This window comes from Cetorhinus maximus, chromosome 16 (assembly GCF_964194155.1).
Source record: "Cetorhinus maximus chromosome 16, sCetMax3.hap1.1, whole genome shotgun sequence".
In the NCBI taxonomy this organism is placed as follows: domain Eukaryota; kingdom Metazoa; phylum Chordata; class Chondrichthyes; order Lamniformes; family Cetorhinidae; genus Cetorhinus; species Cetorhinus maximus.
This window is the reverse complement of record NC_135894.1, coordinates 35,602,290-35,627,789: the sequence shown is the minus strand read 5'-3', so window position 1 is coordinate 35,627,789 and position 25,500 is coordinate 35,602,290. Positions and strand designations below refer to the sequence as shown.

Sequence of the window (25,500 nt, the reverse complement as noted above, 5' to 3'; positions counted from 1 at the left end):
TTCCTTAACTATGAAGACCCAAACCGCCCACATTGTTCCAAGTGTGGTCTCAGCAAACTCCAGTACAATTGTAGCAGAATAAAGGCTAACCTGACATTTGCCTTCCTAATTGCTTGCTGCACCTGTACGCTAACTTCCTGTACTTGTACAGGTACACCCAAATCCCTGTGAAAATATTTTACAAGTTTTACACCTTTTTTAAAAAAAAAATTCTGCTCTTCCATTCTTGTGATCAAAGTTATTAACCTCACACTTCTCTATATTATACTCCATCTGCCATCTTGTTGTCCACTTGTTTAATCTGTCTATATCTCTTTACAGCCTCTTTGTGTCCTCCTCACAGCTTACATTTCTGCCTAACACATTTAGATACATTACTCTCTATCTCTTTGGCTAAGTCTAATATAGACTGTAAATAGCTGAGGCCCCAGCACTGATCCTTGCAGCACTCCACTAATCAATCGGCTGCCAACTTAATTCTCCATTTATCCTTATTCTTTGTTTCCTGTCGGTTAACCAATCCTCTAACCATGCTAGTATATTACCCCCAACTCCCATGGGCAAAATGTTTAGCCCGGCGGGTGGGCGTGCACCTGACTCGCTCAAGCATGAAATGATGCGTGTTGACGTCAGGCGAGCGTCCCAACGTCAACGTGCAGTCGCACGATATTTCGTTTGGTAGGCGCGCACCAGGGTCAGCAGCAAGCCCCCCAACAATTAAAAGGCTTGTTAAGACCATTAACTTATCAATTGAGTTAGTTTTCAATGCCCGCAGCGAAAAGGCCAAGCGGCCTTTGCACTTTTTAGGAAACCTCATCCACGGGTGGGGTGAGGTTTCCTAAAGCAAATGAAATAAAATTTTTAAAATTTAATTAATCACATGCCCCTGCTCATGTGACAGAGTCACTTGAGGTGACATGTTTTATTATATTATTCATTTCTTTATTTTTTTTGTTTGAAAATGCTTCATCTCCCTGAGGCACAGAGCAGCCTCGGGGAGATTTGGAGTGCACACTCGCGTGCATACGCAAAGGTCACACTTGCCCTGCTCGCACTCCTCCCCCCCCCGCCCGCGCAGGCAATGCTGAGTGCTGCCGCTGGCGTTTCGTGTTGGGCGGGCCTGAATTGGTCCACCAGCGTGAAGCTGCCTTCCGGCCTCGATCTCAGTCAGCCTCCCGACCACTCCCGCCGAGCCCACCCGACCAAGGATGAAATTCTGCCCCATGAGCCACTTTCTTGTCTGTTAACCTTTTGTGTGGTACCTTTTATCAAATGCCTTTTGGAAATCCAAGTTTTCTAGTTCTCCTAGTAATCCAGGTTCTCTTTTATCTACCCTACTAGGTACATCCTCAAAAAATCCTAATACATTTGTTAAACACCATTTCCGTTTGTTAAACTATGTTGACTTTGTGTGGTCACACTATGATTCTCTAAGTGCATTGCTAAGATTTCATTAGTAATAGATTGCAGCACATTCCCAACAACTGATGTAAGGCTGACTGGCCTGTAATTCCCTGTTTTTTTTCTCTCTTTTCTTTCTCTCAAAGCAGTGTCATATTTGCACTCTGCTTGATCAGGCACCAGTGTAGACTTGATTTCCAGATTTAGGCTACATTTGAACTAACTGCAGCATCAATGCAACTGAAACTACAGCAGTGGTGTGAATGTACTGTAACATGTTGGGAGGGGTGGGGTTAGTTTACCGTTAGGCTGGAGTGGTTTGTTGGGCCTAATCGGCATATGTTGCCCCATTTCTCCATGTAATTTTGAAATAGCTAACAGGAAATGTTCAAAGCAGCTTAACATGCTTCTGCACCTTGATGAAACTCTTGACAGCATATTTAGAGTCCCCTTGTGCAAGTGTCATTACATACACCTGCAAACAAGCCTGGCAATTCAGACCAGGGTATAAAATGCTATTCTAAGTGTAACGTTCTTATAACAGCATTTCATATAGTTCATTTGTTTACTGATGAAAATCCAACTGTAACTTTTTTTATTTTTTTTTAAATGGTTACCTATGGGATCACTTCTTAGTGGATTGAACTATATCAGTTTGTTAATTTTGCAGTCCGTGTTGGAGGTCATCTTGTTCTAATTGCATCCACAGATCCTACGTATGCCGTTGAGCTAAACTCCATCAAGTTACCTAGTTCCTCAGGGGAGCCAGCCGAACTTGAGTGCCGGGTGTTGAATTTACAAAACGCAGATGATGCGAAGCTAACTGTGACCTGGTATTTCAGCCCAAAAGGGCAGAATGTTGCTACTGAAGCAACTGTGCCCATAGCAACGATGGATCAGGATTGGACACTAAAATTGGGCAATAAATATAATGAACGAGCGGAAAAGGGAGAGATTGGTTTTATGAAGCCTGAGCTACATGCTTTCAAGTTTCATTTGCAGCATGCCCTTCTCTCTGACAGAGGAGAATATTTTTGCAATGTTACTGCCTGGATTAAACAGCGAGGTAACACTTGGTTGAAAAAACAGGAAAACTCTTCACTCGCCATTGAAATATTCTGGAAAACAGAAGGTAAAATGTCCCTACCGCCTTTGCAAGGTCTCGTTTGTTTTTTCTTTAAATCGAGCGTTTTGCTTTGTAAGAACTTTTTCTTTAAAAATGGAGAACAAGATTGAAACCCTTGATCAATACTTGTAAATACCATTGCAGACAAGATGATACTGCTGGAGGTTGTTTATTCTTATGTCAAAAATTATTTTCATGAGATAACCCATTTATCACAGGATCACAGTGCAGAAGAGGCCCTTCGGCCCATCAAGTCTGCACCAACACGTGAGAAACACCTGACCTACCTAATCCCATTTACCAGCACTTGGCCCATAGCCTTGAATGTTATGATGTGCCAAGTGCTCATCCAGGTACTTTTTAAAGGATGTGAGGCAACCCGCCTCCACTACCCTCCCAAGCAGTGCATTCCAGACCATCAACACCCTCTGAGTAAATAAGTTTTTCCTCACATCTTCCCCCTAAACCTCCTGGCCCTCACCTTGAACTTATGCCCCCTTGTGACTGACCCTTCAACTAAGGGGAACAGCTGCTTCCTATCCACCCTGTCCATGCCGCTCATAATCTTGTACACCTCGATCAGGTTGCCCCTCAGTCTTCTCTGCTCCAACGAAAACAACCCAAGTTTATCCAACCTTTCTTCATAACTTAAATGTTTCATCCCAGGCAACATCCTGGTGAATCTCCTCTGCACCCACTCCAGTGCAATCACATCCTTCCTAATAATGTGGTGACCAGAACTGCACACAGTACTCCAGCTGTAGCCTCACCAAGATTCTATACAACTCCAGCATGTCCTCCCTACTTTTGTAATCTTTGCCTCGATTGATAAAGGCAAGTGTCCCATATGCCTTTTTCACCACCCCACTAACATGCCCCTCCACCTTCAGAGATCTATGGACACACACGCCAAGGTCTCTTTGTTCCTCAGAGCTTCCTAGTGTCATGCCGTTCATTGAATACTTCCTTGTCAAATTACTTCTTCCAAAGTGTATCACCTCACACTTTTCAGGGTTAAATTCCATCTGCCACTTATCTGCCCATTTGACCATCCTGTCTATATCTTCCTGTAGCCCAAGACACTCAACCTCACTGTTAACCACCCAACCAATCTTTGTGTCATCCGCAAACTTACTAATCCTACCCCCCACATAGTCATCTATGTCGTTTATATAAATGATGAATAATAGGGGACCCAACACAGATCCCTGTGGTATGCCACTGGACACTGGCTTCCAGTCACTAAAGCATCCTTCTGTCATCACCCTCTGTCTCCTACAACTAAGCCAATTTTGAATCAACCTTATCAAATTACCCTGTATCCCATGTGCATTTGCCTTTTTTATAAGTGTCCCATGTGGGACCTTGTCAAAGGCTTTGCTGAAATCCATATAAACTACATCAACTGCAAGACCCTCATCTACACACCTGGTCACCTCCTCAAAAAATTCAATCAAATTTGTTAGGCATGACCTCCCTCTGATAAAGCCATGCTGACTATCCCTGATCAAACCCTGCCTTTCCAAGTGGAGTTAGATTCTCTCCTTCAGAATTTTCTCCAATTGTTTCCCTACCACTGACGTGAGACTCACTGGCCTGTAGTTCCCTGGCTTATCTCTACAACCCTTCTTAAATAGCAGAACCACATTAGCTGTTCTGCAGTCCACTGGCACCTCCCCTGTGGCCAGAGAGGAATTAAAAATTTGGGTCAGAGCCTCTGCGATCTCCTCCCTTGCCCCCCTCAGCAGTCTGGGACACAAATCATCCGCACCTGGAGATTTGTCCACTTTTAAGCCTGCCAACACCTCCAATACCTTGTCACTCCCTATATCAATTTGCTCAAGAACCTCGCAGTCTCTCTCCCTGAGTTCGATACCTTCATCCTCATTCTCTTGGGTGAAGACGGATGTGCAGTATTCGTTCAACACTCTACCGATGTCCTCTGGCTCCACCCATAGATTGGTCCCTAACGGGCCCCACTCTTTCCCTGGTTATCTTTTTCCCATTGATATACTTATAGAATATCTTGGGATTTTCCCTTCTTTTACCAGCCAGAGCTTTCTCATATCCTCTCTTTGCACTCCTAATTGCTTTCTTAAGCTCCACCCTGCACTTTCTGTACTCCACTAATGCCTCCGCTGATTTGCTTCCCTTGTACCTGCTAAAAGCCTCTCTTTTTCTTCTCATCGTATCCTGAATATCTCTGGTCATCCATGGTTCTCTGGGCTTGTTACTTCTTCCTATCACCCTAGAGGAACATGTTGAGCCTGAACCCTCCCCATTTGCTTTTTGAAAGCCCCCCACTGCTCCTTTGTAGATTTCCCCACAAGTAACTGTTCCCAGTCCATCTTGGCCAGATCCTGCCTTATTTTACTAAAATCCACTCTCCCCCAATCCAAAACATTTTTTTTGCCACTTTTTTCTATTTCTTTGTCCATAACAAACTTAAATTGTACCATGTTGTGGTCACTATCACTAAAATGCTCACCCACCACCAACCACAGCCACCTGTCCAGCTTCATTCCCCAGAATTAGGTCCAGCAATGCACCGTCCCTTGTTGGACCCTCTACATATTGACCTAAAAAGTTCTCCTGTACACATTTCAAGAAATCCACTCCAACCAAGCCCTTAACACTGTCTATCCCAATTAATATTGGGATGGACTAACATTTAGATAGACAACATTTAGACTAACGTGGGCCAGATTTTGTCAACCCATCCTCTTTTCTTCCATGCCACGAGCTCCTAGGGAGTTGTCTGACCTCTTACTTATTTTCCATGATAATGTGGCTGTGATTGGGAGAACAAGGTTTTGGATACTACAGGCACTATTTCTCTAATACTTTTTCATTGTACACAATGTTCTGCTCTCTAGTAGAATAATTCATAACTAAGATTAGTGTGCATTATACATCATGTATGTTGCCTTTAGATCAAAGTTGCTGCTGGTTTAGGATTGCAATAAACCTGTATTTTTAATTACACTTAATAATATTCCCTTCACTTTCTTAGACCCAAGCCTGAGTATTACAGCAATAGAGGAGAAACCAGTATCCACGCGAGGCAACACCTTTGAGATGGTCTGTAGTGTTTCTGCAGAGCATGTTGAAGTTCCTCATTACTCTGTGGCTATAGCGATGAATGAACCAGCTTTTACTGATGCAAAGGACAGCAAAATGCTTATCTCGTTGACCAGGGACTCAGTGGTTAAACTGGAGAGATGGGATGACCAGGACCGATCAGAGGATGTTGTTCTGGAAAAAGTCGGTGACGAGGAGTTCCGTTTCCGACTGTACAGGACCCAATTTTCCGATGAAGGATCATATTACTGTATTGTCCAAGCATGGGCTCCAGACACAAATGGGCAGTGGTCTGAAGTAGTTGCAAATTTGTCCAACACTGTAGCAGTTGCCTTTAAAACAGCAGGTAGGTTCTGAATTTAATCAACCAATTGGCACAGTCATCAGCAGATGAAATATTGGTGCACATATCTTTTAATCTTTCAGATGTGGTTCTACAGAAGACTGCTGACTGTAAATTAAACTTTTTATGCATGAATGGTTTGGTAGTTTAGAATCTGGAAACCTTATCATTTTGGTTACAGTACTGTGGGGAGATTTCAAAAAGAGGGTAGAAAGTAATAAAGATTGACCTGGATAATTTGCATCTCAACATTGCAGGTTTATTTGATAAACTGGCAGAGGCTTAGGAGCAGTTTACTTGGCTTTTGACAACTAGGAAATCATGGACCATGTGGACCATCTACACAGGGAGCGATTTAAACATGAAAGTAGCTGGGGGTTTTTTAAAATCAAAACTGTTAATGAATAAATCTTAATTTAAAAGAAATGAGATTCTTCAAATGTGTAATTAAACTTATTGTGTACAATAACTAAGGACAAATTCTCCCATAACTCATTAGATACTTGAAATCTTTCTGCAGGAGTATCCCAGCTATTTAACTTTGTGCATATCATGGTGCCCTAAGAGAAGAAATGGGCCTGAATTTTTCCCACGTTGGGTAGGCTTAGTGAAGGGGGGGGCGCTACGTGCCATCATTTTACATGGGTGGGCCAATTAAGGCCCACCCAGCGTAATACGCGGGAGGAGGAGGGAGAGTTGGGTCCAGTGTCTCGGAGATTGAAGTGCTTTTGAAAACAATAGATAAATTTAACGAAACATGTTTTTATTTTTCAGAAAAACTTTTCATTTAATTTGCAAAAGCTTTAAGAAACCTCAACCTGTTCATGGATGAGGTTTCCTAAAAAAAAGTAAAGGCCGCTTGGCCTTTTTGCCTGCCTGCTAACCGTTGGGTTGGACGGGCAGCGTAAACTTGACATTAATTACTTTGTTAATGTCCTTAATAGGCCTATCAATTATCGGCGGGCACACAGCTGACTCTGGCATGTGCCCACCGAGCGAGACAGTGCAATGATGTTGGGACGCACGCCCAACATCATCGCGCGTCATTTGACGTGCCAGTGTGTCGGGCCCGCCCCTGCATGCCAACTATAAAATCCTGGCCATAAAGTTTAAATTCACACCCCCATTAAGTTGCATCCACTTCTAAGTTGCTGCAATAACATGTTGCTGTTCCAGTTTAGGATTTATGTCTTGAGTGGACATTAAAGATAGCATTGGCTAGTTCACCATCAGAAATCTGATGTTTATCCCTTAGCCAACTCCAGTAAACCTGATTATTTGATCCCAGTGTTGTGCGTGGGAAATTGTGGACAAATTCCCCACTGCATTTCCTTACATTATGGCACTGGCTACTCTTCTGAAGTACTTTGGCTGTGAATCACTTTGGGTCACCATGAAGACACTCTATAAATACAGTAAAATTCTGTTTTCCGACACTCTACCAACCAGACTTCTGTATTAACCAGAATTCTGGGGTCGGGCCTGTTAACTTTTTTTTGACTGGAGATGTTGAACTCTGTGGCAGTTGCTATTGGTGGGCTTGTCCTCTCTCTGGTCTCAGCCTCCCACTGTTCTGCAGCACCATCTCCCCTCACTTGATTCATCTGCTGCTGTGCCTCTCATGAGACCTCAATACCCTCGTGATCACCCTGGAGCTTTCTGATTGGATGAAACCACAGAACTCACCTTACATCCACAGTTAACTGGCATATTTGATTAGCTGGCACCTCCCAGAACTGGAGCATGCTGGATAACAGGGGTTTTCCTGTCCAAGTTTCTCCTTCCTTGTCGCAAAAAATCAACATACAGTAAAATATAAGCACAAGTAGAATTGAATTGCCTGACCTGTGCTGTATGTGGTCCATGGGCTGTTGTGACATCAGACTTTTATAATCTGTTGATATAAAATATGATTTTATTTGTGACATGAAAATTGTAATCTAGATTGGGGGCCTGAAATTAGACATTTATCCAAATTGTACCAATGATCCCAGCATTACCATCTGGACAATCTTTACCTCTGTATTTAAGGGGTTTGGAGATTTCCACATCTTATGGAACTGTTGTATTTTAAGAGTATCCATTTCCCACCCAGGTTTAACCAGTTCAGTGTGGTATTGATCTTTGGTGGGTTGAGAAAGATAATGATAGATGATGTTGGAGATTTGATTTGAAATGGTTTGTTATGGGTCTTCACATCGCGTCATAATGAGATAACCCATGTATTTTTGATGTTCAAACTATAAGTTTCATTTAAACTTTTAGTATGACCAGATGTATTTGCAGTTCTGGAGCCTAATTACAGATCTGTGGGTTTTCCCTTTTCCTTTTAAATCTGTTTTGTTTGAAAAACCTTAAGGGCCAGGATTTTCAGGTTGTTGGGTGGACGGACCTGGGAGTGGTCATGAAGCTGACCGCCGCCTGCGATCGGGCCTCGACATCGATTTCACGCTGGCTGGCCAATTTACAGTCAACCAGCATGAAACGCGTGGTGCAGCGCTCAGCGCTCCCAGGGTGGGGGCGGGAGGAGAGCCAGCATGGAAATTCGAGCATGCACGTGCAATGAAAGCTCCCTGAGGCACAGAGCTGCCTCAGGGAGCTGAAGATTTATAAACTCAAAAATTAAAAACTTTTTGTTAAAACATTTCCCCTCATGTGACTCTGTCACATGAGCAGGGACATGTTATGAATGAAATTTAAAAACTTTTATTTAATTTTTATTTGCTGTTGGAAACCTCATCCCGCCCATCGATGAGGTTTCCTAAAATATCCAAAGGCAGCTTGGCCTTTTTGCCTGCCTGCCAACCATAAGGTTGGACAGGCAGCAAAAAATTTCATTTAATTATTACTTCAATGGCATTAAAGGCCTGTTAATGGTCGACGCTGCGCTGCCGACTCCCGTGTGTGCCCACCGAACGAAATATCATGCGATGACGTCAGGACACTGGCCCGACATCGCGCGCCGTTTTGCGCTCGGGCAGGTCCTGCATGTGCCCACCTGCTCAGCGCAAATTTCAGCCCTAATCTTTTTTATCCCTTCCCAACCCCCCCAAACTTTTTTTTTTCATTATTCTCCAATTCCACCTCCCCTTCCCCAACGCCATTCCTCTCTTTGCCTCATTTTGAAATACCATGTTACCTCTGCATTTTCAAAAGTCTTTGCTATCTCTTGCCCTGCATTCAGTTGTATAAAATAAAATTCCATCAAATTTGATTCTTTTCTGGTTAAAAATTTGAATTCCAAATAAATTTTAAAACAAACACAAAATGTTTTCAAAAATAAGTAACCAAAGCTCCTTACGGAGCATCAGCATGAATAAAACTTGTTCAACAAATCTTAGTATTAAAATAAAATGGCGAGGGGAGGGGTGGGGGATTGGAGGAGCGGAGGGAGTTCAGTTGGGAATAGTTGACTTTTCAAGTGTGTTTATTTGCTAAAAGCACAGTACAATTGATCTTTAAATTGAGTGCTTAATACTTAAAAATCTGTAAATGATTAATCCAGTTCCTACTTTACCAACATCTTCTGTGTGCTATGTAGAAATGTCATATAAACTGGGGATTGTTTTTGAAACTATCTGCATTCCTGCAATAATTAAGAAGAGACTATAATTATTGTTGCAAGTGATTCGGAATACAGTGCCACCTGGGTTTTGATTCAGGTGGCTGTGTGTAGTTGTACCCTATTGAGATAGTTCAGCTCTATATTATTTTAGGTGCTACATTTATTTCTAGGTTCTCTTCATCAGTGCACATAGTTTCAGTTTTGGCAGTCCAGCTTAGCTTTTATAGCTGAGTATATTGCCAAGTGAAATTCTTGTTGCATGTTATTTAAGACAGAAAATTAATAGATATGCTGTTTTCAGGTTGCAGCTGGCATTACTGAAAAGGCACAGGTTCAGTTTATTCTTCTAGAGCTGCACCAGGACTCTCATAAGTGTTCTTACTATGAAGTTCAGGTTGATTTGTTGCTGGTTCAAATGTGATTGCTCTCACTTCACTTCTGTGAGCATTTAATTTAGCCCAAAGGGAGGAAATAAAAACATTCATACAGGAATAGATCGTGTAGATAGTCAGAACATTGTTATGACGTAGTGAGTAAAGCCACAACGCCGAGCTGGACAGACTGGACGTTCCAGCTTCAATTTCCAGTCTGCTCTGAGTTAGCTACAGGGTTGGGTTAGGCTACAAGGCTCTGTGTAGCTCGGTAGCTTTCTGATAATTCCCACCCAAAAAAACACTGCATTAAAAAGAGCCCTTCCTTCATAAGTTTTGGTTGGGAATTAACGATGAAGGAAAAAACACGTTTTTAAGATGAAGTGTTGGAGGCCAACCTGTGCCAACAGGACTGCATGTCAGCAAAAGTTCAGAGCCTTCAGGACAGGATGGGAGAAAACATGTTTAAAAATTAGCATTTCACTTTTGTGACCTGTGCTCATTGCTGCCCAGCCACAGCAGTGGTTGTTCAGCACATGAATCATACGTATAAATTATTCTCTATCTCCCTTATAATAAGTGCAGTTCCAAAGTTTAAAATTGCATTTAAATTGATCACTGAGTATAATAAAATAAACCATTACTTGTCTATTAACTTTTCTCATTATGCTCTGTAGCTCCCCAGTTTAATGTGACTTTGCACTCTGAGAAGCCTCATGTATACCAAGGCGAGACTGTGGAAATGAACTGCACTGTTGATCTGTCGGACATACCTAACAACTCAGGTAATTTTAGCAACAGGTTATCATGGGTCCAGACTATTTCCCAAGAATAGGTTCGGCTGAAGGGCTCATGGTTTCAAGCAGATTGTGTTTGAAATCTTTAGGCAGCCATAGTGAGCACTTCCACTAAACACCTGCTGCTGCTCAAGAATCTGCTGTGGTTTGTTATTCATACAACCCCACTCCTGTCCTCTTGCTCAGTATGCATGTGTTACATTGACTATGAACAACTTGCTGATGGAAAGTACACTTCATTCTTCAAATGAAGTCTCTCATCTTATTGCTTGGCCCCTGATTATAGTATATAAACTTCTTGAGTTCTTCTATTCAAGTCTTGCATCTCAAATGAAATATTGTTGAAATTTTAGAGAAAGTTGATGAAACAGTGTAGTGGGGCAAAGTTCTAACCATGATTTATTCTGGTGGGAAGAGGTGATTGAAATGAGTTGTTGCTCTATTGAAGAGAAAATGGAAATTGAAATCTTGAATAAAAATATTTTTTTAAAAAGAAAGATATGTTTTGTTTTCAAATTTGATCTCTTGGCAAACGTTTAAGTGGTGGTGTAGAAAAATCTGAAATGGAGGATTGTAATGGGTAAGGTAGGGGGTATGGGAAGACCCTGTGGTATATTCTTAGAGATGGGAATCCAGACCAAAAAGGTCCTGTTCTCCCTGGTTAAATCATTCCCTTTAGAGCAATGCCTGTGATACATTGAGAATGTTACATTGTCGGTAAGTTATCGTTTTCTTTCTGTGAACCTAGTGGATCTCTTTTAAAAATGAACATTGTGGACATTCTCACCCTTATTTTCAAATTCCCTTCCTGGCCACTGTCTATTTCTATAACCCCCTTCAGCCCCAAAAACCTCTGGGATATCTGTGCTTTGCTAACTCTGGCCTCTTGAGCATCCCTGTTAATTTCTTTACCATTTGTGGCTATGTAGGTCTCAAGCTCTGGAACTCCCTCTGTACACCTCTCTGCCTTTCTACCTTGCTTTCCCCCTTTAAGACATTCCTTGAAACCTACCTCTTTTTTGGCCAAGCTTTTGATCACATGACCTACTCTCCTTAACGTGGCTCAATGTTATATTGAATGCTCATGTGAAGCACATTGGGGTTATTTATAACATTAAAAGGTACCATGTGCATTTAAGTTTTTTTTGTTGACTGCAGGCCCATGTTGGTTTTTCACACTCTTATGCAGGATAACATTGGAATACTTTGTTCACATGAAGTACTTTGCTCCGCAACTTAACCCCTCCCCCACCCCTGGTAAAACTTTGTTTCAAAGGCCATTTAAAATACTTCCTTAGTGATGGGCAGTTGCACCTGCTTGTGGTATTCCTCAAGCACCCTCAGACACTGACTACATAAGGGCTTCTCTCTGGAGAGGTACGCTACAATTCAACTGCTTCTACTCAAATCCTATTCCACTCTCATTGGGACCAATGAGCAGGGTGTTGTAGTGTAAATCCTATGACTTTGAGATTTTTATAGAAGCATTTGACTTTGACTTGATTTTGTGAGTTTAATCTTTAATCACTCCTGCACTAAGTAACCTATTTAAACTCTTGAGTTATGTTTCTGCAGTCAGTAAATTTATCCTTTTTTAAAATATCTTGACCTTTTTTATCTTTCAAAATTAACTTTTCACTAATGAAAAATACATAAAACCATACAATATTTCTGTGTTTCTGTTTAGCAGCTAGGTAGCTAAGAAAATCAGTGAAATGAGCAGGCTGGAGCTCATTCGATGCAATGTTAAAATAACAGCTCATACCTCTCTGTATATTATGTGCAAACTCTATAACAACTTCAGACGAAGCCAGATGCACAACAGAGAGCAGAAATCCCAAAGTTGCTGTCTTAAGGTGTATCACTGCACCATAGAATGGTGCTATTTGCATGATGCTATCTAGCTCCCAACTGAAATTCATTAAGCAGCATAAAGTTGATCTACTTCCATGGTCAATATGGACTAAAGTTGCGACAAAGTTAGAATTGGGCTGAAGTGAAGCAAGGAGTCTGTTTCAGGGCAATTTAAATTCCACACGTATTTAAGTAATCACAGATTAGCTATCCATTTTTAAAAAAACTGTTAATTAACCACTTGTCAATTACTCTATCTGGCAGTAAAAAAAATTAACTATTACAGTTCTGCAGTCTGTCTTTCAGGTTTTAATGGTTGGATATTTTTAAAACGTGCAATTTAAAAATAAAAAACAATTTTTTTCTTTTTCCTTTCTGTCTTTAAACCAATCTTTTGTTTCCTCTCTCTTTCTCTTTCTGGACCTGATTTGACACTGAATTCACCCATTCTCATTTTCATTTTCTCTCTGTGCTTCCTCTGTTTATTTCACAATCCTTCAATCTGATTGGTCAGAAAATACACAGTTGCTTGCCCTGTTAACATGGGTCCCAGATGCCTGGTTTTTCTCATTGTGACATCCAGCTCACACTTAGGGCAACTTGCCATGCAAAATGTTGCTGAGATTAAACAGGCAAGGACAAGTCTCACTAATGGCAGGTGCCATGAGATGCACTCCTACAGCAAATTATGGTCCAATGTATTACAGTGCAAATCTCAACTTTCACTAGGAACTTGTATTATTGTGACTGCTTTATGTACATTGGTGGTGCGTGTGTGCAACTACATACCCATAACCTAGTTGTGTCCCGTTAATCTATATCAGTTTGTTTTACTATGAAGTGTTGGTGAAAAGCATTTTTTGAGCATGACTTTGATTTTCTTAGCTCCCTGCACTAACGTTCCCATGACTCCTCACTCTGTCATAACAGACTAATTCTCTCTCTCTCCCTCTCTCTCTGCAATCCAATTTGTTTGCAATCATTAAGGATTACTCTAATCCGTTGAGCACTAACAGTCTCTAAATTTCAACATATAATCATAATTTCTTTGACACCGCTGTACAATATTTCAGTCAAATCCTAGTGTTTCTAAGACGAGCAAGGAAATGGGGTACAAGGAAGGAACTGAGTCTTAGAGTTGAATTGAATTTGAATATGTCAATGATTATAATAATCCAATAATAAATTAAGTTTTTGGATTAATTGATCCCCCTCCTAGATGTCTTGTACGAGGTTGAATGGTTTGTGACCCAACGGTTCTCCAATGACACGACCCAAAGTCCTCTAGTGTCGATTGATCAGAGGTCAGTGGTGACATATCTGAAAGACAGTAGCACCAGCGACATCAGTGCTGAGCGAATCGGCACGCATCAGTTCCGTCTACGACTACACTGTTCTGAGAAGAATGTTGCCGGGGATTATTTCTGCACAGTCACACCTTGGATAAAATCGGAGACTGGAATGTGGCAGAAAATGCCTCCACAGCAATCTGATTCACTTTCCATACGTGTTGATATTTCAGGTTAGTTTTAGTTTGCTCATTAAGGGGATGCCATTGAGCAAACTTGAAGTGCACTGTTCTTGTGGTTGGGGCTGCTTTCCAGTTTTCCTAGGGACTTTTTATTGTTTTTTTCTTAAAAGAAAAGTCAAATGAAACCAGGAGAGGGAGGGGGTTCAAATTTTTAACTTAACTTAATGAACATTTTGCTGGTTTATGTTGGTTTGTTCAAAAGTTTTGCAATACTTTTGAAACAAACTGAGCACTCTAATCTCTTTTCTGACTTTCATTGGGTACTGGAAATGATATGCATCATTCTATATGAGGTTATACGTCCAAGTTCATATCGCACCAAAGCAATATGCATATTTGGGGAATTGTTTATGTTGGCAAATCAAAGGGGAAAAAACAGTCTTGCAACTGTAAATTTGTCAAGGAAATTGATTTTAAAAGCTGAAAGCAAAAATTACCATTGTGTGGTGAATGTTCTGTTCTCCTTGCCTGCATTATTAGTATGATTGCTTTGTTTCCAATGTAAGTTATGTCTTTTTTTCTGAAACTATAGTCTTCTGTGAACTTGGAGGGAAACTTGACAGGCTATTCCACTGTTGGTGGCATCACAGCCAAATTCTTCACACAGTGTATACAAATACTAAGTCACTCACTTTTCCAAATGAATCAATGGATGGAAGCAAGAGTAATAACCCTTTTAATTTTTCGTCTTCCACTTCTCCTTACCCAGCTCAAGGACAGTAAAGCCATTGTAGCGCTTGGTAGAACTTAACTTATAAGGATCAAAGTTCAAGTCTGTAGAACTTGTTGTTAAACCAGGCAGTATCTTTAAACATTACATGATTAAGAAAAGCTCTTGATTCATTTCAGAACACCAAGATCGACCCTCCAAAGGCAAGTTTAGCAGACAATAGTTGGCCCTTGTACCAGTGATGTTACAACCTTTTAACCCTTTTGGCCTTAATGCAGCAATTTTTTTTATAAAAGCTGTTTGAGGACAAAAATAAGAAGTGGCTTTTATAAATAACCAAGGATCACTGGTTTAGTTCAAAATACTTACAGATTTCTTTGGACATTTTATGCATATATAGGCTGCAGATTGAACTCTGGGCAGAATGCAGTGTTTGTGATCCACTGTTTGCCACCTAAGGGAAGAGATTTTCCTGATCTATAAACATTGGATTGTCCAGGTGCAGCAAATGCTAGAAAATCAAGCAGGTTGGAATGCATGCTTGTGAAGGAACCTGCACATTTTTATTTTTTTATTTTTTGCTCAATTTAACCCAAATGCTGCAAGGCTGGTTAGTTCTTTTACAAGAATGTTTTCCGATCCAATGCCTCCCCCACCCCACAATTGTGGAATTCACTGTGCCTGCCAGGCCAGTGCATCAGGATGCTTGTGGTAGAATAGCTCTTTTTTTTGTGTCCCAGCCTATTTTGAGATGGTGACATCCTGAAGGCAGTAAAGCAGTGTTGTGAGGAGAATGTTTCTATGACAACATAATAATTGCTCATCTTGTGAAAGTAAACATGTAATAAAAGCTGGTCTGATTACATGGCTGGGATTTCTTGCAGCTGTGACATTGATATTGAGCTCAGAAACAGAAAATACCGCGCATAATCCTCACATTGACAGCATATAGACACACACATTCTCTGTAGTGTTTTCTGAATGATTTTTGTTGTGTTGCTTGTCCAAGGATAATAAAAAAATCAGTGGACTTTTAGATCAAGCTAGCCTGTTTGACAGTATATCATCCAGAGATACACACTTAATGGATGCAGAGAGGGATGAGTCAGCTGGCCTCCTTTTAGCCATAATTATTTTGTGATCACTCAATTATCAACATTGTTGCACAAGATATTCCTAGTTTTGAAGTGCCTTTTTACATATAATTGTAAAGTCACTTGTTCACACATGTCTCAAACCTGGTTGGAAACAAGTAATATAGCAATAAACACATATTGCGTAGAAATAAGGGAAAGATAAACAAATCAAGTAAAACAGTGAGAAATTTTTAAAGTATAGACGTTTAATGCGAAATGAGGTATAAAGGCAGTATTAAAGACCAAAAGAATGATTAGGCAGCTGAGAAAGAGCGAATAGAAGTAGGACTCGAATACAATTCAGAAACGCTGGACTGGAATGGTGCTAGAATAGAATTGAGTATTTTGCATATTTTAGTGAGGGGATAATAAGACCAAAAGAACATGTACTAATTGCTTTTTTTCCCCACTAACTTTCTCCTTTCTCTCATTCCCTCCCTTTCCTCCCCTCTAGTGCTAGATTCCTTTAAGATGCCTTTGATGTATGGGATTGTTGTCGCCTTATTAATTGGAATTCTCGCTTGTGCAATCGGAAAGTGTGCTTCTCGATACTGCTCTGGGGAGAGAATTGCACAAAGATACGAGCAACACAGATTAATCTCGATGAACACGGACTGAGACAATCTCTTGAAGTGTTGCAGAGTGACCATTGGATGAACTACAGAAACTACCTACACTCTGCAATTTGGGGAGGTAGAGAGCAGATGTTGAGGAGGTGTCATGTCTTTTTAGAATGTTAACATGTGCAATGATTGTAATTTTGTTTTTTAAAAGCCATGTTCAGATATTCGAGTGGGGTAAAAACACTTTGTGGGAATGTCAGTGTGATTTTGTTAATTATTTCTTTTTAAGTGCAGCAAGTGATACGATAGAGATTATGCCAGTGTTTCTCAACATCTGCCCATCTCTCTTTGTAGAGAAGATCTAACTCGAGCCATGTTTCCTTGGTCTCTGCTGGTCAGTCACCATTACTGTGGTTTCAGATTATTGATGGGCTGGGGGTGTAAACTGAATATTATTCTCTTGGATGGAAATATGGATGGAGATTTATTCTGTGAATTCAAATTCAAAATTGCAGTGAAATATTAATTCAAGCAGAGTGCCAACTTCAACCAGCTTGCTTAAAAAGGCTGAAGCCAGTAAAATCAGCAATGTTAACACCATTCTGGAACAGTCTTTCATTTGGACGGAAGACTGACTGACTGACTTGAAAGGAGACCAGTGGTTTCACTGCCATGGACTAAAATGGCCTGCAATGGAAGAGGAATTTTTTTTGGAGTGGTTAAAATGAGGGGCAGAGGTTCCATTACATACGATGCATTCCTAAGACACTTGAGAGGGAGAGAGAGAGAGAGAGAGAGAATAATTGTGCAACTGTTTATTGCTGCCTTTGAACATGTGCAATGTGCAGGTTGAAATTTACACTAGAGGATATTGATCCTGACACAGTCCACTCCAGTACAGCACAATTCAATCTGATCTTGATACAAAACATCTGCTTTGGCATCAGTATAGCTGATGTAATTTAAGGTGGTGTTGCAATTAATGCAGTTTTACAGAAAATAAAAACGCAATCTAAATTGTTGACTGCTGCTGTATTGGCATTGGGGCAAATGATTCAGTATGGGTGACATCAGACAATAAATAGTTTTTTACACTTCCTGCATACAGCACACATTTTGTTTTCGTACTATATAATATTTTTAACCTTTATTTTCTCAAAAAAATCCAGAGATGGGCTGGTTTCTAAACTGTTTTCATTTGCCATGAACGTGGTGCACTTGTCAGTCCTATATTTGCACTTGCAAGATCAGTCCAGTGGAAGACCATTTTATCCCTGGTTAAGCAGTTCTGAAAACAGACATGCTTCCAGGCTTACCACAGCTCACCAAAGAATGTTAATGCTGATACTGGCAAGACAGAATGAGGAATCTCATTGATTGTCTCTTCCTCTCATATTGCATACCTGAGTGGGCAGTTGGGGAATAAGAGCAATGGCTCTATTTCCTTCCTCTATAACTGATCTCTGCAGTGGAAAAATGAAGTTGAGTGAAGAGGCCTACTTGCTGCACGTCTGCCTCTAACAGCACTATCGTGGATTTTCCTCTTGCCCTAGCTGGGAAGGCAGGTGGCTGCCCCTTCATCACCTCATCACGTTAACGATGGCAGAGGGTGAAGTCCAAGAAATCCACCCAATTTTCCCGCATTCTATTGCTACAGTGGCTGCTAGAAGAGGGGTAATAGTAGAGATCTTGGGGCAGCATTGCAAGGCCTGTTGAAACTGTTCTTGGAGGGAGTGGACTCAGTAGTGGAAGCCTCTCCTTTCCCTTGGGCCTATAACCTTGCTAACTGTAGCATTGCTATATCATCATTCCCTCCTGGCGGCAGCAACAGCAGGCTCGCTTTCACTGCCAGGAACCTCGCCTACATTGCTAAACAGCACCATCCCATTAAAATGAAAGTCCAGCTTCATACTCCCCTCAGGTAATGAACCTACCCTGGAGGGAAATCTGGGCCTGAATGTTTTTTTGTGGAACAGTACAATGGCCACACACTGCTGGCCAATCACTTGCAGGATGAGTGAAGCATGTTAGTTAAGAGCCTCAATGGAAGAAAACAGTCGAGTACAACACAAGCTTTCTATTGTCTCCAGCATTCTAAGTTAAGCAAAGAATTGCTTTTGTGTTCTGGATGCATATGTGGTTTTGCTGTGTACAGGTTAGTAAGCAAGCCAAGTGCCAAAGTCACTTAGTGAGAATTACTACTGTAACACTACAAAAAGACACTTCAACAACTAATTGAATGACTGAAATACACTTCAGTAAAAATTAGTATTTTTAAATTAATTTTGCTTAACATTTTGTTAAAAGTAGTGACTTTTATACAATAGCACTTAAACCTATAACGTTAGCAACTAATCATAACCACTATTTGATCTCCAGTTGTTCATTTAATTGATTTTCGCCTGTTAAAATTGTTTTTTTAACCGAGGAAATCATAATTCTTCCTATCAGATTTAGTGGCAATACAGTTGTTATCTGACCTCTTGTATATTCTGGTATTTTCTGTTGTTACTTCAGATTTCCAAATTGTGAAGTGTTTTATTTTGTGTCAAATAATCAATTATTTAGATGATGATAAAATGAACCAGCCAGCCATCGTGAAATACACCACTGTCAGAATTAACCTCCTGGCGGATTTTGCTGGAGCACTGTATGCACTGGAGCTGAGATCTAAGGCAGGAGTTTGAGACATTCAAATTTCCGTCCCCAATTGTGTTTTTTCTGGAACTTAAGTCATTTTTGAGTGGCTTTGCTGCTGACACTTATAGAATGTGACACACACATGTTTTTTTTTTTCTGGCACTAGCTTTTGTAAGGAAGCAGCATGTTAAATTCTTAAGGTGGTCAATCCTCAAAACAAAGCCTGTACAGGAATGATCCAGGCGTATGTATGGTGATTGCATCTTACAGGGTTTGTGGTGGGTGGTAAGTGGAGGGGAATGTGTTAATCCAGTTTGAACCACCTCCCTGTTGCTTTTTTTAAAAAAAGACTTCAGATGCCACTTAGCAATTGACGTTTACTTTGTGGCCGTTTAAATTTCACACTAGTGGTAGGTAGTAGTGTTAGAAAAGATCTAACAGAAATGTTACTCATTATCAGAACTAAATTACCAGGCTGTACACAGCCAGTTTAAAATTGGCCACATTTCCAAAGGATGTATCCATGCCGTGCCCACTTATGTACACATTTCTGAGAGGAAACTGTTGGATTTTTAATCTTAAAATCCGCTCCCCAAGCCTAGGCTTTGCTGAGTGATTTCCTGTCAAGGTAACTTTCAGTACGACACATTTTGTTACCACATTCTGGTGCTCAATTGTAAAAAACCACTCATTTTCCTTTATCATTTCTTGAAATATTGTTTCTACTGTTAAAAGAACCTGACATATCCCGTTCAGGGTACTGATCTGAACAGTTATTTTGGACTTAGAGATTTCCTAAACATATTCTTCAAACTAAAATTGTTAAAACATGCAAAATCTTAGGAACATATGTTTTTTTTTTAAAATTGTTTAAACTTCTGTGCAAATTTCCAAAAGCCTTTCTTACAACAGTAAGTTGCATTTTTTTTTCAAATGTATGTACATAAGACACTTAAAGCGTTGTGTTAATTAAAGTTTGCTTATGGTTTGTATTCATCTGATTGCTGAATGTTTCTCGAAAGGTTTCATTCCTTACTAGTAAATCTCTTGTGGCATTGCTTAGAGACAAATGCAAAAATATTTGAGCCTATCTCCCAGTAACTGGTTCTCCTGTCTTCCACTCTCTGATCTTTTCTATTCCCTCCACACCTCCCCCTCCCTGTCTTCCACCACAGCCTTTTTTTCTTTGTTTTGCCTGTACAAAATGGAGGCAAAAAGGTTCAATTTGGCAGGACTATGCCTTGCTTCCAAAGGCTGTCTGAGATGTCTGATGCTATATTAGCACAGGGTCTGTGCCACACTTTTTTATTTTTGGTTGCTGTAACCTTTAAAGAGCCATCCCAGCCCACCACAAAATACAGAATGTAGAGCCAGGAGAAATTGGAATGCTTGGTTCTAAAGCACTTTTCTGTACTTCCTATCTCTTATCCTACTTCTCCTGAACCCGCCCCCCCCCTGCCCCCCAGCATCTTGGTGAGAGCTGGGCTGATGTTGATAGGGCAGCTGGTCTGATCAGCAACTACAGCATGTCAAAAATACCAAGCTTAAGTCAGAGAGGCACCTGAACCAGATAGAGGAGCTTGTGCTGCAGTGCCCCTCAGCCTGTAACATGACCATTAAATGATACAGAGAGAGGGGGAGAGTGGAACACAAGGGATCCTGACCCTCTTGTAATCAGATGACCTGTCAGAGAGCGGATTGACACTTTTCAGTGGTACTACTCTCCTAAACTTCCTCAATTGCAGCTTCCCCTTGGCCACCGGCCAACGACAACAACAAGCCTCCAACAATAAATCAAATTATAAAAACAACAATGAACTAATTATCCCTGGCTTGTTTGTATTCATTCAAGGGATGTGGGCAGCGCTGGCTAGGCCAGCATTTATTGCTGTCTCCTTGAGCTGCTCCAGTCCCTGTGATGTAGGTACACCCACCGTGCTGTTAGGGAGGGAATTCCAGGATTTTGGTCCAGTGACAGTGAAGGAACGGCGATATATTTCCAAGTCAGGATGGCTTGGAATGGAACTTGCAGGTGGTGGAAAAACAAAAAAAGTTGATTAATTCATTGTTGTTTGTATAATTTGATTTAATTTGTGCACTCCCTTTGTGTCTGACTTTGCCTGCCCCTGTGCTCCTATACAGTGATACTCCAGTGGTTGCAGCATAGTAGAAGTCAGCTGACTTTCGATGGGGGATACTGCAGATAGTCTTGCAGGACAACCTCAAGCAGCCCTCAGGCTTGAGGCCCAGCTTTGGACTGCACCACATTGCCATGGGAGGGCAGCAGCCTGGACTGGCTGGATGGCAGGCAACAGCAAGGACACTGGCAAAATGGCAGTGGTGGGAACTGGAATACTGTTATCCTGTGAGGATAGCAAGATGGTGCTCCACGATTCCATTTTTGCTGCAACTCCCATGAGTGGCACTTCTGCAAGCCAATGAAGACTGATTGAGGACTGCTGTGAGAGGCTGCAAGCCACTTTGACCACTGGAGCTTCAGCCATGATGGCAGCAGCCTGAACTTGCATGTCAACAAGCTGAAATTTCATGATCTCAGTCTGAGATTCCACTGCACTGAGTCACTGCATAGCTTCTTCCTGTACTGCAGAGGAAGTCCAAACTTGGCAGTTCCTGGGTACCTGAAGGCAGGAGGTCCACAGTCTCACCATTTGCATCTTTTCACTTATGCTACATCTTGCAATAAGGGTGAGGAGGGAGTTGAGAAAAGGCATAGGGCGATCACAGTCATCCTTGAAAGTGGCAACGCAGGTGGATAAGGTAGTCAGGAAGGCATATGGCATGCTTGCCTTCATCGGCAGGGGTATTGAGTATAAAAGCTGGGAAGTCATGCTGCAGCTGTATAGAACCTTGGTTAGGCCACACTTGGAATATTGCGTGCAATTCTGGTCACCACATTACCAGAAGGATATTGGAGTGGGTGCAGAGGAGGTTTACCAGGATGTTGCCTGGTCTGGAGGTTATTAGCTATGAGGAGAGGTTGGAGAAACTCGGATTGTTCTCACTAGAGCGACGGAGATTGAGGGGCGACTTGATAGAAGTTTACAAAATTGAGTGCATGGACAGAGTAGATAGTCAGAAGCTTTTTCCCAGGGTGGAAGAGTCAATTACTAGAGGACATAGATTTAAGGTGAGAGGAGAAAATTTTAGAGGAGATGTGCAGGGCAAGTTTTTTACGCAGATGGTAGTGAGTGTCTGGAATTTGCTGCCAGAGGAGGTGGTGGAAGCAGGTACGATAGTGGTGTTTAAGAGGCAGCTTGACAAATACATGAATAGGATGGGAATAGAGGGATACGGACCCTGTAAGTGCAAAATGTTTTAGTTTGACAGGCAATATGGTCGGCGCAGGCTTGGAGGGCCGAAGGCCCTGTTCCTGTGCTGTACTTTGCTTTTGTTCTTTGTTCTTGCTCTGTTGTGATCAGCCCTGTGATTCCCAGCATCAGCACCATCTCCTCCATTATGCTCAGGATGGAGCCAGGGTGGCCCCCACCCTCCGGAACCCTGGTCCTCCTGCATTCTGCAGTAGAGGGAGCAGAATATCAGTGATGGTGTTGCACTGTTCGGGTGATGATCTTTCCATATCTGGAGGCAGGGAGAGACGTGAACCCTGTGTGCTGCTGAGTGGGTGTGGTATACTGAGCAGTGAGAGGGGCTGGTGGTCTGTTGAATCTGAGAGGTGAAGTGAAGATGCATTCACAGGCATTGCAGTGGTTATGAAATCAGTCAACTTCTTCCGGTGCTTAGTTAGATCCTCAAGGCCCAGACTCTGGGTATTCTCCTCTTTTGCCATCTTCTCCCATTCCATTTTGGAGGGTCTGGCATAAGGCCAACTGAAACATGGCCTCTTGCCTGAGTCCACCTTAGCAACTAGTGCCTCCAACATGGCATCAATGAATCTTCCAGCCTTCTTGCTGGGCGGGTACCCTATTTTTCTTCACCATTATGACTTTGGCAGCCTTTAGTCTTCCATTTTTAAGAGTGGTGGTCTGCCTTTTAAGAGCTGGAGACTAGTTAGAACATATGCTAGCCATGTACCCTGTTCCCCCTCCCCCAGCTGCCAGCCAACCAGCAATGTGGGCCAGACGGGCTGCATACCATAACCATTCAAATGAAGCATCAGAAAATTGCCATCCTGTTGGAGACGGGTCATGGATTGGGACCCCTGTGTCTGAAAGCTGGGCAATCCAACTCCACTGAGCACACCTAGAATTGCACCAGATTGAAGCTGCCATCCTTTTTTCTAGTGGCCACAGTAACCCTGAATCCATTTTAGAAAAGTCCAACCAATATGGTAACATTTTTGATCAAATTATAGAGCTAACGATTCGCCCCTTCCCAAACTCCAATATCTCCTGACTCCTCTTTCTTTGCAGAATTGGGATTTAGAAGAAAAACAATAACAACTTGTATTTATATAGCACCTTTAGCAGAATAAACATCCCAAGCAATTTCACAGAAGCATTATAAAACAAAATATGGCACCAAGGCAGGTAAGGAGACAATGGCCCGTAACTTCGTTCCCTAGTGTCGGATTTGGGAGGTGACCCAAAAATGCGCTGGGGGCTCCCTCTGGGAGGTTCCCAGGTAAGGGTTTGCATGGTAAGTGCCCAGAAGTGCACACTTCCTCTGGACAATTGCGCTGCACTGGGAACCACCCGAAAATTAAATCGCAAACCTCGGATGGTTCCGCTGGGGTTATACCAATAGTTACTCAGGAAAAGTTAGAATTAAAACCTCTCCTAACTTATGGGTAACTACAATAAAGACCCAGACTGACACCAAACTCCCTCCCCGACCTCCGGACACCCACAATCCCCCCTGACCTCCGGACAATCCCAAGCATGTGCTGTATATAAGGGGGTGTGGCCTCCTTGAATATGCTGGAGCTCGACTTCGCTGGGGCCTGCGAGGATTCTTGTGATTCAGGCCTGAAGTAGCTCCGGTGAACTGAAGTGGCAACACAATTTTCAAGACCAGGTAATTGTGCATTTATTTCTTCTAATTTCTGTGGGCCAGCACTTTCCAACGCTAGTCGGAAGTTACGGCCCATTAGGTCAGAGGATCAAACGCTTGGTCAAAGAGAGAGATTTTAAGGAGTGCCTACAGTAGGAAAGCGACGCAGAGAGGTGTCGAGAGGGAATTCCAGATATTGTGGCCTAGGAAACTTAAGGTACCGCCACCAATTGTTGACCCCATAAAATCGGGGTGCTCAAGAAGCCAGAATTAAAAGAGAGCATCTATCTTGAGTTGTGGAGTTGAAGGGAGGTTGCAGAGATAGAGGCCGGGATATTCCAGCTCCGCCAGCAGCGGGAATCATGGCAGGACTGGAAAATTTGGAGAGTGGCCAAATGTCTGTTGACTTCTGCGGGACCAGAAGATCCTGCACAGAGGGCGGGGGGATTTTTTTAGGGGAACCAATGTAAGTCAACAAGCACAGGGGTAATAGTTAGGATGTGGGCAACATAGTTTTAGATGAACCTCGAGTTTATAGAGAATGGAAAGTGGGAGACCAGCCAGGAGTGTGTTGGAATGATCAAGACTAGAGGTTTTGAAGGCACGAATGGTTGCAGCAGCAGATGAACTGAGGCTGGGGCAGAGTCTGGCACAGAGTCAGACAATGTTACAGACGTACAAATAAGCAGTCGTAGTGACAGTGCGAATATGCGGTCAAATATCTTGGGGTCAAATATGATACTGAGTTTGTAAATAGTCTGGTTCAGCCTCAGATGGTTGCCAGGGAGAGGGATGGAGTCAGTAGCTAGGGAATGGAGTTTGGAATGGGAATGAAAACAATAGCTCAATCTTTCCAATATTTAACTGGAGGAAACTTTTGCTCATCCAGTACTTCTTGCCAGATGAGCAGACTGATAATTTGGCAGCAGTGGAGGAGTTGAGAGGGATGATGATGAGGTAGAGCTGGATGTCATCAGCATACATGTGAAAATTAAAATGTTTTCTGATTATGTTAATAGGGAGCAGCATGCCGATGAGAAAAATGAGGGGAACAAGAAGAATTCCATCTGGGGCACCAGAAATAATGGGAAATAATAAGAAGAGATGAAATGGGTGGTGATTCTCTGGCTATGATTAGGTAGATAAGAATGAAACCGGGTGAGTACAGTCCCACCCCACCAATGACAGTAGAGGGGCAGTGCAGGAGGATGGTGTGATCAACCGTGTCAAAGGCTGTGAACAGATCGAGGAGGATGAGTAGTGATAGGTTAATTTTGCCACAGTCACGTTGGATGTTATCTGTGACTTTGATAATAGCTATTTTAATACCAAGGCAGGGTTGGAAACTTGGTTGGAGGGATTCAAATGTGAAGCTCCTGGAAAGATAGGCATGAATTTGAAATGACAACCTGTTCAATGACTTTGGTAAGAAAAAGGAGGTTGGAGACGGA

At 41.9% G+C, this 25,500-nt stretch overlaps 1 protein-coding gene across 2 annotated transcripts in view; it reads left to right on the top strand.

Moving 5' to 3' along the window:
- LOC144691514 (prostaglandin F2 receptor negative regulator-like) overlaps positions 1-20,070 on the top strand; it is a 116,174-nt gene extending 96,104 nt beyond the window's left edge. For both annotated transcript variants that reach the window (XM_078559659.1, XM_078559660.1), the window contains exons 5-9: positions 2,111-2,533; positions 5,541-5,954; positions 10,565-10,672; positions 13,758-14,060; positions 16,330-20,070. In XM_078559659.1, the coding sequence (XP_078415785.1) occupies positions 2,111-2,533; positions 5,541-5,954; positions 10,565-10,672; positions 13,758-14,060; positions 16,330-16,493 (1,412 nt within the window). In that variant the 3' untranslated portion in view covers positions 16,494-20,070. The remainder of the gene's footprint in view (positions 1-2,110; positions 2,534-5,540; positions 5,955-10,564; positions 10,673-13,757; positions 14,061-16,329) is intronic.
- The last annotated feature ends 5,430 nt before the right edge of the window (positions 20,071-25,500 follow it).